At 31.2% G+C, this 14,339-nt stretch overlaps 1 protein-coding gene across 1 annotated transcript in view; it reads right to left on the reverse strand.

Moving 5' to 3' along the window:
* Nucleotides 1-5,763: 5,763 nt before the first annotated feature.
* The window catches only part of LOC106680479 (miles to go), a gene marked incomplete at its 5' end in the record, with an annotated part of 69,072 nt that continues 60,496 nt past the window's right edge, over nt 5,764-14,339 (reverse strand). Inside the window, 12 exon segments of the mRNA XM_067047909.1 lie at nt 5,764-6,042; nt 6,693-6,890; nt 6,972-7,099; nt 7,697-7,866; nt 7,955-8,152; nt 8,579-8,829; nt 9,342-9,611; nt 9,719-9,888; nt 10,635-10,853; nt 10,938-11,151; nt 11,860-12,106; nt 13,662-13,838. Coding sequence (XP_066904010.1) covers nt 5,932-6,042; nt 6,693-6,890; nt 6,972-7,099; nt 7,697-7,866; nt 7,955-8,152; nt 8,579-8,829; nt 9,342-9,611; nt 9,719-9,888; nt 10,635-10,853; nt 10,938-11,151; nt 11,860-12,106; nt 13,662-13,838 — 2,353 coding nt within the window.

Consider the following 14,339-nt stretch of genomic DNA (forward strand, 5'->3'; position numbering starts at 1 on the left):
ATAGTTATCATTAATAAGTAATCCAAGTTTCTATGCTACATGTTCTAAGGCCAACGACTCTCATAATGCACGCTCCGATTTGGTCAGGATGTCAAAACCAATGGAGGACCACAAGAGCTGGACCGTGCTATTGAATAGGATCGCTGAATTATGGACAGCTATGTTGCCATCTCCACTGTAAAGTTAAAAATTAGGCAGATAATTGAATTTTTCCTCCGAGCAATTTGTGTCGAAGAGCTCAGATAGGACAGCTCCGATACATAAATATTATCTATTAATAATTTAAATCACAAAATTCCGGTTAAAGAATTGTAATTTATTGGTTGGGCGCAACAACACATTATTGGGTCTTTGCAGCCTCCACCAGTTTAATCAGTAAAGTGTTGTTGTCATCCCGAAATCTGAGCAGGGTCCTCGAGTCTTCCCTAACATCATCTATCGAAGCTTCAGGCGGCCTCTTGATCTGGTGTCATATATATCTTTGTTAATATTTTTTTGTATCTCATAGGACCTCATCACTGCGACATTTCCTGCTGAACATAACTTACTGTGCTTGATAATTCTTCCATAAGATTCGATATTAAATCATTTTTCGTAGGGCCATAAATGCGTCTAAGGATTTTCCTCTCAAAACTTAGGATGTATTTTTATCAGCTTCCAACAGGCTCATATTTCTGATCCGTTGTAACCTGATTAGTGTCATTACAATATTGTTTTTTGTAGCTTTCGATGTTGAGCTAGTGTAAGAGAAGTGATTTCTGTGGATTTCAACATTTCCCCCCCTCTCTTATTTAATTCACTGTTCCTATGTACCGATGAAAGTTTTCATCTGTTTTCCAAAACAAAAAGAAAATTCATTCTCCTTTTCCGTGCTGAAATGTCACAGACTATAGCTCCTGATCACGCTTTTTTAGAACTTGTTAATGACTTCACAGAATTCCTCATCGTTATTTATTCAAGTTCGTTGTCAGGAATACAACTTCTTCCTCTTTAGTTCCCTGTACCTGATTTTCGTTAAGAAGGTGGCGCAAGTCGATATTATATCTACCCAATACTTTGGTCTTCTAGTTTGTAACGATTTATCCGAGTCTTTACAGGCTGAGTTTCGGAGCTTAAACGGTTTTCAACCATCATTACTTTTTGGTTTATTGAAGGCTCTTGTTAGTAGTCCTCAATCTTTCTATTTATTCAAGCTTTTTATTTGACCAATTTCTTTTTTTGCGTGGATTAATGAGCTTTTCTTCTCTCCCACGCTGCCTGTAAATATCAATAGAGACTCTGGTATGTGTATTCTGAAGTATGTATGGAATTCTAGACCTCCTTAAAAGTGGTGACCTAACTACAGTCCAACCAGAATGTCTTTTTCATTATCGGGGAGCCACTGATTTCGTCTGCTATGTCATAGATAGTCAATCACATTTCATTCAGATCAAGTTAGAATGTGATCTGAGCCCTTGTTAACTAGCTTCTTGGAAAGTTCCAAGTTCGAGAAATTTTTATTTGTGCCGGGCACTTAGTAGAGTCATCAATTTGATTCACTGTTTCCATCTGGGGATGTACATGTCCTTAGATGACTTCATCAGGATGTATATTTACTGCTTGATAGAAGAAGAAAAAGAGGTAGATAGAACTTTTGAACTGATCAGACTAAATTTATTTTTACCCTATCACTCATGTTTTCCTGGTTTTCTGAACTACTCTAAAAGGAACTATTTTAGTTTAAGTCTGTTCCTAAATTTGTTAATATTTGACATTATTGAAAATAATAAACATAATTGTGGCAACATTCAAGTTCTTTTGAAGGAAGTTCTCAAATAGATATAATTTTTTTTTCATTCTGAAAAATTGTAGCAGCGGAATACTTGCAATTAAACATTCATATCAAGTGACAATCCAATATTGGATTTATTCAGGAGTTTTCTGTGAATTAGTTTTATTAATGATATACAGAATAATTTGGTATTTAAATAGTTAAACAATTTTATATACATTTATACAAGTTTTCATGAGTGGTACAATACTTACTTTATAGATAGCTACTCATTTATTCTCTAGACTACTTCACTACTTATTAATTACAAATGAACTAGATGAACTAATTATTAGTGGTCCTAGCGGCCTAACTGCTTTCAGATTCTTAATCAAGTGCATTAATTAAACAATCTAGATAATCAATTATTTAAAATATTTCTAGTTCTCAGAGTCCTTAATTCAATACTCTATCTTCCAATTTAAACACTTTCAATGAAATTGAAATCACTTCCAAATGACTGTTCTCTCTCATGTATTCTGAAAAAAAGATTAAGTTTCTTCCCCAATCTTGCAGCCATATCTTTGTCAAGCTGCTAGGTTGCCAAGACCCATTTCTTAATTATCTTGTTCCTTCCTTTTTTGCCAAAGATATAGGAAAGGATTGATCATTATGATGGATATAGATATACTGTAGTAGCAGGTAGAGCCATTCAAACTTAGAGACTTGAGATAGATTGTTTTTCAAAAAGACATTGTCAAAGAAGTTAAATCGCCTTAAGATTTCTACTAAACAAGGAACTAACTGAGTTTAGTATTTCTCAAGTCAGCTCGCTGTGAGCCACTAAAGCCTGAAGGTAGGTGTCTTACACAATAATGGAGGTTTTGATTGGAGAACCATACTTTTTGTCTTTATGAGATGGGTTCAAATTTTAAACTTCAATAAGGATAATTTCCAAATCAATTGAAGGAAATATTACAAGAGGTTAACTTTGAGGAATTGGACTTGCACTTGGTGACTACACTGAGTACTTGTGAGAAAGTGTAGAAAGAATAGATTGCGTGTACAGACCTGGAGACAAAGTATCATTGAAGGACAAGAAAGGGAAAAAAAAAGGCAATATTTATTTTTAAAATTCATATATTTTCAAAAAAGTAATGGACATGTTGATAATGAGAAATTAAATGCTGTAATGCAAAACATGATGTGAAATGTTAAATAAATCTTATCATTTGAAGTTACACCAAAAGGGAACAATATACTTTACCTTCTGAACTTGTTTTATAAAATATTTTATTTTAATTAATCTGATTAAACCAAAAAATCATGAGGACACCAGCCTATTAACGATATGAAGAAATTATCTGGCTTAAAATCAACCACTACTTCTGCACAAACTCATTCAATAATACTTTTTTGTACTTAAACACAGCATGTAGTAAATTAAGTAAAATATAACCTCAACCAACATCTTTTTGGAAACGAAAATAGAATTTTACAAGGAACATGTTGAAGACATACTTTTATATGGATGAAGGAAATGGCAGGCTTAAAGAAGACTGATTCCTAGTATCATGATCTGGTGTAGTGCGTGCATCACCCAACTTTCAATTACAACCCAAAATTTTATGTAGATTGGTGGGTGGGTACCTGTTGAAGTTATCGTTATTTTTGTAATTAAAAATTGAAGGTAAGGCCAAAGTTAGACATAAAATATTAATTTTTCTATTATGAAAATTTGAGTTTTAGTACTTCTCAGGGTGGGAATAACCAATATAATTTTTTTGTTGCTATCAAGAATACATCAGTCTAACAAAAATGGGAATGTTTGGGTTGTCTCAGCTTTCTCTGTTTGAATTGAAAATTTATATTTTTCCTTTGTTATCTTTTATTTATACGTAAAATTCTTTAATGCTTTATATTTATCTATTGTTTATTATTGCTAACAATGAGTCCTGTTAATTTTTTCAAGAATAAAATTATAGGTACTTTAAAGGAAGATTTTAAAAATTTTTTTTATTTAAGCCCTGCTAAACTATTTCGATGAGGATAAGACCCAGCCAATATTAAAGAGCATTTAATTGTACATTATCATGGTGAGTTTAATCAAAATCAAAAGACCTTTTTATAAGAAAATGTGAAAAATCAAATTTATAAAGTGGCATTTACGGCCAGCCCATTTTATCGAAAAAGTCATACACACAGTGAGACAAGGTTTTTTTGTTCTCAGAGGATGAATGGGAACATGTATTTCTGTCATAATCTCAAATTCAAAATTTTCCATGATCACAATACTTAATGACTTTCCCTTACTATATATTATATATAAAGGTTAGTAAAAGTAAAAAAGAAATGCAATTTCAAACAGGATTTCTAAATTAAAAATAAAATATTTTTATAGTTGCTTATTTAAAGAATATGATAGAGAATAAGGAATAATAAATTTGACATTTTCAGTGGAAATTTTAATAATATAGATAATCGACATACATAAAATATAGCATGTAATCATTTTCATATATATGCATATAATTATTTAATTAAATCCTATAGAATTTTAATATATAACCTTTTATGACTGCACCTAAAATTTTAACAATTCTTGTTAATTATACTTGATATAGCATATTTTAACAGTAACAATTAATAATCTAATAGGTTAACTTTATAAAAAGAAGAAATGCACCAACAGTCACAATAAGTGTTAAGAGGTCTCTTGAAAAGGAATGGAACATTAAAGACATCTGCACACTATAATGGAACTGACATTGATACATCTATACGTAAAGACATTAATCTATGATGTAACATTTAATTAATAATGGAAACAGCATTGAAAGGTGCAACAATTAGTGCTTTTGATGCACCCCATATAAGAAATAACAACGCACTTTTATCAATTTAAACCTCAATCGTAAAAGTGTTTAAAAATTAAAAAATACAGGATAAAATAAATATTAAAACAATTTCATAATAAATGTTTAACTTCATATGAATATTTACAAATTTAAATAATAAAAATACACATTTACCAAAGAATAACAAAAATAGCACTTATGCACCTTTCAATTTTGGACATAAATTTTGGTACACCAAACACGCATCTGGAAGTGACCATAGGTAACTATCATAGTATCAAGCACCGTTTATATTGCACAGTCTTCACCATTACATTAACAAACTCTAAGCATACCATCAATAAGTGGTGTAAATATAAATGGGGGTTTTATTAGGTCTCTTGAAGTTATGTGTGAACCTTTCATTACATAAACCTAACCGTCAGTAGTGCCGCTCATTGCGCTGTCAGTTAAGAGCATGTATAAGTCCAAAGATTAGTTGTTTTTAATAAAAGAAAACAAAAATTTTAGTGCCTTTTTTAGATTTTTTTCTAAACAAAGTCTAACAATTGCTTTAAGTCAATCTTATATATCAATGTTAAAAATAATCAATCACAATGATTCAACTGTAATTAATGTTAAAAAGTAGTTAGGCGAAATAATTTTATAAAATTATAAAACGTTTAACATGTCATTTCAATATAATGCTCTTAAGCTTGCGCCATTAATCTCAAGATACTAACTTCTGCAGTCTTTTCCTATTTCATTTCTTAACCTTTCCTACATCACTACATAACTGCAATTAAATTGACACGTTATTTGGCTGAGCAATATATCTGAATGTACAAAAAATCTTCCAAACATTTGTCGATAACAAAATAAATTAATTAAATATGTATATTTCGAAAAGTTACGATAAATTCATTTCGTTTAATTTAATAATATACAATTTATAAATGTAAACCATGAGTAATTCATACCTATATATATCAAGAGTATATATACATATGATGAACACTTAAAAAATAAGAGAGATTACGATATTTATATATTTACACATACAAGAATTTAATAAATTCATAAACCCATTTGTAAATAAATTTCTAATATATAATACATATAATTGCATAATCATTTATACTTTTTTAAAGTGTTTTAAACACTGATTTTGTATGACCAAATACTGTAAGGAGAAATATGAACAGCTTCTTATAAAAATAACTCTAAATCTCGTTTTCCTGTGCACAACTTTGTGCTTTAGGGAATCGGGCTTTGGAAATGTACTAGTGGTCAAATAGCTGGCGCTAAAGGTAAGTTGGAGAGATCCAGCCATGATCCTTCCATTTAGTAGATGATGTGCGCGATGAGCATTGCGAACAGCACGGCAAGGACGATGAACCCTGATAAGATAATTCCTGCCCACTGCTGGTCCGTAAGTGGCCTCCTTCCGTTGCCCTGCATCAGGAAATAGAAGGTAAATAACAAGCAGTCACTGTATGGATCACAATCCTTAATAAATAAAATGGACGTGGTCTTCCAGAGGTGGGATTGACCTTCTACGTCTAAATAACCTAGTCTTGCAAATTGGTCTATGCATGTAAAAAAAAGAAAAGAAAAGTTGTATGAAACTGAAATTATAAGTATGTTCCTGAGATGTCACAGCAAATTTTTTACTAAAATTGACTTCTTGATAATGCCACTCAATATTATTAATTATATATATTCATACCATTTTCTTATATATTACTCATCGAAATAGTCCAATAGGGCATGAGTGTTGAATTTTCAAATTATTTTTATGTAAAGTACCTTTAATTTTGTTAATTTGAAATAATTCACCATTTCTTATTATTAGTTGTGATAAAAAATATGATAATTAACAAAAGGAGAAATAATTCTCCAAGTTGAAAACAGTAAGATAGATGTAAAATATACCATTGGAAAGCTGAAGATTTTAGATGAATTTATATGTCAGTAACATAAAAAGTAGTATAAGTTATTGGAGGGTGACAAAAAATTCATAGTGAAACAAAATACTTCAAAATTAAATTAATATAATAAAAAAAAAAAATATCTAATTGCAAAGTAAACAATGAAGAATTCACCTGGTGATGGTGCTGTCTGACGATGGGGTGCTGAGGTGGCTCATGGTGGACGGGTGGGGTTGACAGAGTGACTGGGTTACAGAACTGACCCTCAATTGGACCCTTAGGGCTCAGGCGAACAGCGCAAGCACGCACGAGGTAATCTGCTCCTGCTTCCAGGTCTGTTATCTCACACTTGTTCTCACTTCCATGGTATACCTAGCAGATATTCAATCAAAGATCATGAACAATAGACTATTTAATAATCAAATTGCTTTATCTATTAAAACAAAAATTTACTTGTCTATAGGTTTGCTCCCGCAGACGTGCACACTGAATGGTATAATCAACTCTGTCATTACCCTGTGGCTTCAATGCTGACCACTCAACATTGCAGCTTCTATTGTTAATTTCATTAACCTTTAAACCTGTAAAAAAACAGTTATTAGATAAATTATTAATTAGATTATAATTTTAACTATTGTTTTTTTATCTTTAAATGAACATAAATTTATATTTGGGATGCTTTTATGTCATATAAATGGAATAAATCTAATATAATGCAGCTTTAATATGTTTTTTCAGTTTTTATTTCATGAAAAGAAGCTTACTTAAAAAGAACTACTAATGCAGCTTGATAATGAATGATTCATTGTGCAATACATTATGAAAGTCAAATGATAAAAACTTTTTAAAAAGATTTAGAGAAAACACAAAAATGGTACCATTTAAAACAGATTTGGAGGTAAGCATTGACATTTATTCCAATGGGCATTCCATTAATGTAAATATTATTAATAATTCTTTTTTTTTACATTACACAGCAATTATATAATTTCAAAATGTTATCATTCATCTTCTTACAACCATATAATTTCGCTATTTTTGATGTTTATGATAATTTTTGTGGGAAATGAGAATAAGGATATTTTTCTGATTGCACAATCAACCAAAATTACGACTTATGAATAAGATTTTAATAACATGCTTTTTATTGAGACATAAAAGATATACTATTAACTAGCCTTTGACAAGAGGAGGTGGTGCAATAACCGTAGAGAAGATATATGTTTCACTCTCCGGTCCTTTTCCCGTAGAATTGGAAGCTGTAATTGTAAAATTGTAAGAGGTCTGCTCTTGCAGTCTAGAGACCTTGCAGCTGGTACTGGTCCCCTCATAAACTAACATTCTTCTACTAGAATCACAAAGAAGAATATTAAACACTTATGTAAATCATTAACATCCATATAACAATATCCTTAAAAACTGGGTCACAAACTTACTTGGAATGTAATGACATGACAACAGTGAATACGTGATTATTAACATTGGAATTAGGAGCTCCCCACCGCAACTTGAGGAAGTTGTGGCCAGCTGTGGCACAGGTGAGCTGAGGTGGCTCCGGCGGCAACGGGAGTGTCGACACTTTGAGTGAAGATACAGCACCAGCACCGATACTGTTCATACCTCTAACTCGAATCCTGTCAATCAGTAATCATTGTAATTAGGATAAATCATCAATAATTTAGTTGAATATACAACATTATTATTGTTTAAAATATTGAAAATATTTATCTTATTATCAACTATATCCATTTAAATATATTAAATCCATTCCCAATATAAATAAGTTTTGTAAATAACTTTTGCAGTCTAGTACCATTAAAAAGCCAGCATAATTGGTATCCTATTGCTTGAATTGAAACAATTTTAGAAAATGGCCATTCGACTTTTTAAAAAAATTTTCAGCTCTTCTGAATATCAGTATTATATTGCATACTATTAATATATATGAGTGTAGAACTCAAGAAACCAAGGAAGGTGATCATTGATTGATTAACTTAGGGACTATTGGTAAAACTAATATATTTCAAAGAAAGAAATCATGGAATAGGAAACATTCTAACCTGTAGGTAGTAGCAGGAGAAAGAGCATCAAGAACGCAATTGGTTTCTGTAACAGTGGTAGAGAAGTCACCAGCTTCAACAGTATAATAAGTAACCAAATCACCGTTGGATTGAGGAGCACCCCAAGTCAGGGAAATAGAAGTAGGGCTAACAACAGAGGCCTTCAGTCCAGGAACAGATCCTGGTGGTCCTGCACTGGTCACGATAGTCCTTACTTCAGACCACTCACTCACTCCTATGCTGTTGGAAGCCTAAATAACAAATAAATTATCAGGTATATTTATATTATCAATTAATTCATTATATATAACAGTTACATTAATTTATTTAATAATATGTTTGATAATATAGTAATTTAAAATGTATATAAATTCTATTATTAAAAGAGGAAAAAATATTACATTAAAATAATAAAAGTTGTTACTTTTATTACTCTGACGATTGAAAATGGTTAACAATCAAGTTTAGCAAGAGTGGGAAAATCAAGATTAATTCCATGTATCCACATTACAATATATTCAACCCTCCAAGGCTGGATTTGAGATTAACCGAATTGAATTATTATTTTTAGATTCCTATTAGTCCATTTCAATGATTTAAACGATAGTTGTTCAAAACTTTTATACTATTCCCAAAAATATCATTACTATTTAAATACTTTCACTTTGGTGCTTTGGTTTTATTTTGTTTAATTATAGCTATATTATTCTAAAAGAACAATGAGTTTCTGAATAAATAAATACGATTGTTATCATAAGCTTACTTGAAGCCTGAAGAGGCAGAGGGTCGCAGGAGGAACTGGTTTTATTTCACAATGAGTTGCAGGGCCGATGTAAACCTGACTATAATTATCCCCAGGAGGAGTAGCCATCTGAAGGGTGTACGAGGTGATCGGTGAGCCATGGTGAGGGGGCGCAACCCAAGAACAAGTTACAGATCCTGGGCCGAGACTTAAGGTAGGTGGGGGAGGGATACCGGGTGCCGCACAGCCTGACATCACTTCCAGAGCTTCGGACCAGGGGCCAGAGCCAACCTATAAAGGAAATAATTCATTAATTTACTTGATCAAGTCACTCACAGCATTATACTGATAGTTCAAATTAAAACTAAATCACAAAAGTTATTATACAATGAAATCACCTTGTTCGCAGCTCTAACTACAAATGTGTAAAGTTGAGAAGGTCTCAGATCATTAACAACACACTCGGTCTCTTTTCCCTTGTAGGCTGTTCTCAACTCCATCTCTTCAGCAGATCTTACTCCGACTTCCATTTCGGTAACAGAGGAGCCTCCATCATTTTCAGGATATCCTTAAAATCATATTATAGTAATTAAGAACAAGATAAAACATTCTACTAAAGACAAACTTGATGAAATGTTCATTGTAAATAAAATTTTTAATGTTTCATAAGATGTTTAGAAATAAATAATTCATTTCATAACTCATAATAACTTATATAATGATGTATAGCTCAATTATACATCAAACTAAACATTTAAAAGAAAAAGTAAACATTGTACAAAGAGAGTGAACCACAATGTTAACATACAAAAATTAGAAGTAAGGCTATAAACATAAATATGTATGAAAAAATTTGTGAAACATAGGTAAGTAATTGGCTTCGTTTAATAGGGAGATTAGATAATTAGCAAACATTCTATGGAACAGAATCTAAATAATTGAAACAAAGAACATTATTTTTTTGTTAGTGGTTTGTCAATATGTAATTTATATTGCCATACATAAATACCAAAAATATTTTGTCAATGTGTATTAATGCATTCCTAAGTACCCAACAAAAAGCAAGCATGAGTCAACATTAATCAACTAAGCAAAACTTCCCCCATTACATTGTTCAGCAAGTAACTTTATTTTTAATAATTTTGATTTATTATAATCTTCATTCTAGAGAAACAAGATGAGCTTGTCTCAATCAAGCAGAGTGGATAATATTACAAAAAGAAATAAAAATTCGAGGTCCTGATCTAAGAAGTACAACTCACTGTAAGATGGATTTTTAAATAATAAATTAAAACATACAAAATAAATCCTTACCCCATTTTAGAGGAATAGAGTGAGACCTAACCCTGCCATGGAGCCTAGGCGGGGAGCAGGCACCGGGACAAACTGGCTCAGTAGCAAGTAATGCTGGCTCAGAAAAATCACTGGTACCTCCTGGTCCTTCACAACACACTCGCACCTGATAAGCGGTACCAGGCTCCAGTTTCTCGATTGTACAAGAGAGATTAGGTCCATTATATACCACTTGATATTCTATAACAGAGAATAGCAGCATTCTAATCTCTAAATATTATTTAGTAAACTAAAAATGACACTCAATAAAAAAATATATATTACCTCCATCTTTATTGTATTTGACAATCTGGACTGTGTAACTGGTGACAGGTGTGCCAACAGTATCTACAGGAGGATCCCATTTGAGCCTGAAGGAGTGGAGATGTATCTTGCCTTTGAGCTGAGGCCTCGAAGGTGGAGCTGGCCGCCCAGGCAGGGTACTATATTTCGCCTCATCGGACCAACGTGACCAGCCATCATCATTTTGAGATTTCAACTATAAATATAACAAATAATCATTTTAAAAATTTTTATGTCATAAAATGAGCATTAGAGGGCATTTACTATGGCACAAAAAGATATTAGTACATTTAGATTTAGGAATATTTAATTTTTTTGTTTTTTCACAATGTCAAAAAACCTTCAATATATTCCATTAAGTTGTTAGTTTGTTTGAGGTGTTACTTCTAATTTCTCGGTCATTTATCATTTTTCAATTGGTACAGTTTCACAGAATACAGTATTATACTTTTAAAAAGCCCGAGTTTCGTTCATATCTTTGTTTTGACAGTTTTGAGAGTATGACCAATTGACTTTTATATTTTTATTAGTTTTGATATGTTATAAAAGTATTTAAATAAAAGAAAGATGAAAACATTTTCAAGAGGATTACTAAAAATATCAGTCATAGTAATTAATATATAAATACGAGAGAAATAAAAATAAAAAATAATAGAAAACTAATAAAAAGGAAGTTGGTTAATTTGTCTTCTAATGAACCTTAATCTTTCTGATAAATTTAAGTAAAGCAGTTAAACATTCCGTAAATAGTATACATTCAATAATTATTATAGGTACCATAAATGTGATGTGGGTCAAGAATGCTTAAAATACAACAAATAGTGTACATTCATGAAGTATATGCCTATGAAAGTTATAGGCCAGTCATGCTGAAAATACATAAAATAGAAAAAACAATTTTTACCCTGAATTTGTAAGCAGTATTCTTCCTTAGACTTGAGCAGATATAAGAGCATTCCTTTCCACTGTAGACAGGAAGGAAACCATGTTTGGATTCTGGGTCTTCCATCTGAAGCATAAATTCATCATCTTGGGGTCTAATGGACCATGCGAGGCTCAGCGATGAGGGCGTTGCTAAGGTCAGGTTTGGTGGCAATGGTTGGGGAGGGGGGCTATCACAAGTGGTGAATGTTGCCACACCACTGTAGTCACTGAAAAGATTTATACGAAGTATATATAAAAATGTTTGGATAACTATTAAATTTGCCACATAAATATAAATCTAAAAATTGGTATTTAATAAGTCTTAAAGTCTATAGACAATTTTTGATGATCCTAAGCCAACATTTTATTTTTTTTAGATATTGGAAAGAAGTTAAGGAAATTAAAATTATTAAACTTATTTCAGGAATAAGCCTGTAAGTATTTAAGAGGGTAAGTTTGTAAGTATTTTAACTCCAAGCATTTAACTGCAAATTCACACCAAAACTAAGAGAACCTAAAGTATGAAACTAACATATTCTTTTTGTAATACAGTAAACCTTTAATTATTTCATCACTAACCAATTATCCCTCAAATTACCTGATATTTTAATATTGCCTCTCCTTCAATGTGAGAGAAAATATAACCATTTTTCCTACGATTCTAAGCTCATAACAGAATAATTTAAAGTCAGCAATAATAAATAAGAATATGTTGGACAGTGTGTTTGTACCAAGAACTAGTAAAGGAGTAGAAAACCTGGAAGTATGATATAGAGTTTTCATCAGAGGTTATTGAAATGTTCATATAAGGGAGAGGAGGTGAAGAGTGTTGGCTCGTTTTGAAAAAAAAAAAATTGAAACGTTAAGTTAAATGATTTTTCAACTGGACTCGGTAGGTATCAACTACACAATACATACAAAGAAATATCAATTCAAAAAAGAAATGTATTCTTCAAAAAATCAAGAGAATTAAAATTGAAAATTCAATAAAATGACTGTCTGGGTTTTTTATTATATACACTGTTTTTATTCCACTATCAGGGAATTCACTCGATAGACCAACAAGTGATAATACTTTCAGCAATAACAATATAATTACACATTAAACCAACTCATCACTGAATTATGATATTGAACAATAAGAGAGCAATCTTAAAAAAATTAATAGCAGGCAATAAAATATTATCAATACGATTTTGGGTAATAGAACTAAAATACCTTTTACCATTACTACTAAAACCACTAAATAAATTATACTCATTCTTATTTCAATTTAAAGGAAATGAAAGCATACTAATTAAATATTCTTATACAGATAACAGCTTTTATAAAAGTTGATGACTTTACAAGGGCACAGGTAATGGAAGAAATTTAAAACTAAAAACCTGTTTTACCTAATTATATGAGATTAAATTTCAATTTTTCTGGATAACAATAATGAAATATACGACTAACCTATTCTTTAAAATAAGTGATGGGCAACAGATTTGCCTGACTGGGACTAGAAAAGTTCTATTTTTAAAAGGTTTTGTAATATAAATCTCAAAGTGCATAATTATTATCAATTATAGTGAAGAGATGGCCAAGGGATATGTATGAAAATTTATATTCTACTCCAATTTTCAATTAATAGCTGACAGTAATGGTAACTAAATTATAGTTAAATTTATTCATGTTTTATAAATATCACTCCGAATTTGAAATTCTCAGCGATACAATCAGATAAAAGCTATTATATCAAAGTAATGGCAGGCAAAAAACATAAATTACACATTTAGTTACCTCTTTCCATATTGATTAACTGCAGCAATCCTAAAACAATATGATGTGGCTGGTTGCAACTTAGGAATGTGGGCTTGTTTGCTTTTGCTTTTCGCCACCTCACTCCATGAACCATTTTGTTCCCATTCAACGACGTAATGATCAATATGCCCACCATTGTCCAAAGCTGCAGACCATCTAAAAAAAAGAATAAAACAATTAATATTATATGCGAACCTTAGATAACATCTGATAATTAAAACTTGTTTTGATTAAAGTATAAATAATCTAAAACTATGTACTACTATAGCTTTTTGTGCTATACCTACTTTAAGTATAAAAAATTAGTGCTTACTGAATATTTTATTATACTTGTGTTTATTGATTTAATTAAAAAAAATAGAACAGAAAACAATAGAAAGAAAAGGAAGAAACAGAAGAAGAAAAAAAAAGGTAACATGCTCATGTTCACTAGTATTGAAGGCCGAGCGTAAGGCAAAGATTTGGAGAAGTGATCTTTATCTCTGAGTCTTATACAGGTGGTCCTTGTACTTATGTCAGATTCCGTTCCTAGGAAAGTGACTTAAGTCCTATTTGACAAAAATACATATTGTCAAATCCATTGAGGAAGCACTTCTTATTTCATTTAGTAGAGTCTTTTTGTCCTAAATTATTGTTTGAACTGAAGTTCTGGGTAAA

Source organism: Halyomorpha halys, unplaced genomic scaffold (assembly GCF_000696795.3).
Source record: "Halyomorpha halys isolate HHAL.00 unplaced genomic scaffold, Hhal_1.1 Scaffold264.1, whole genome shotgun sequence".
Taxonomy (NCBI): Eukaryota; Metazoa; Arthropoda; class Insecta; order Hemiptera; family Pentatomidae; genus Halyomorpha; species Halyomorpha halys.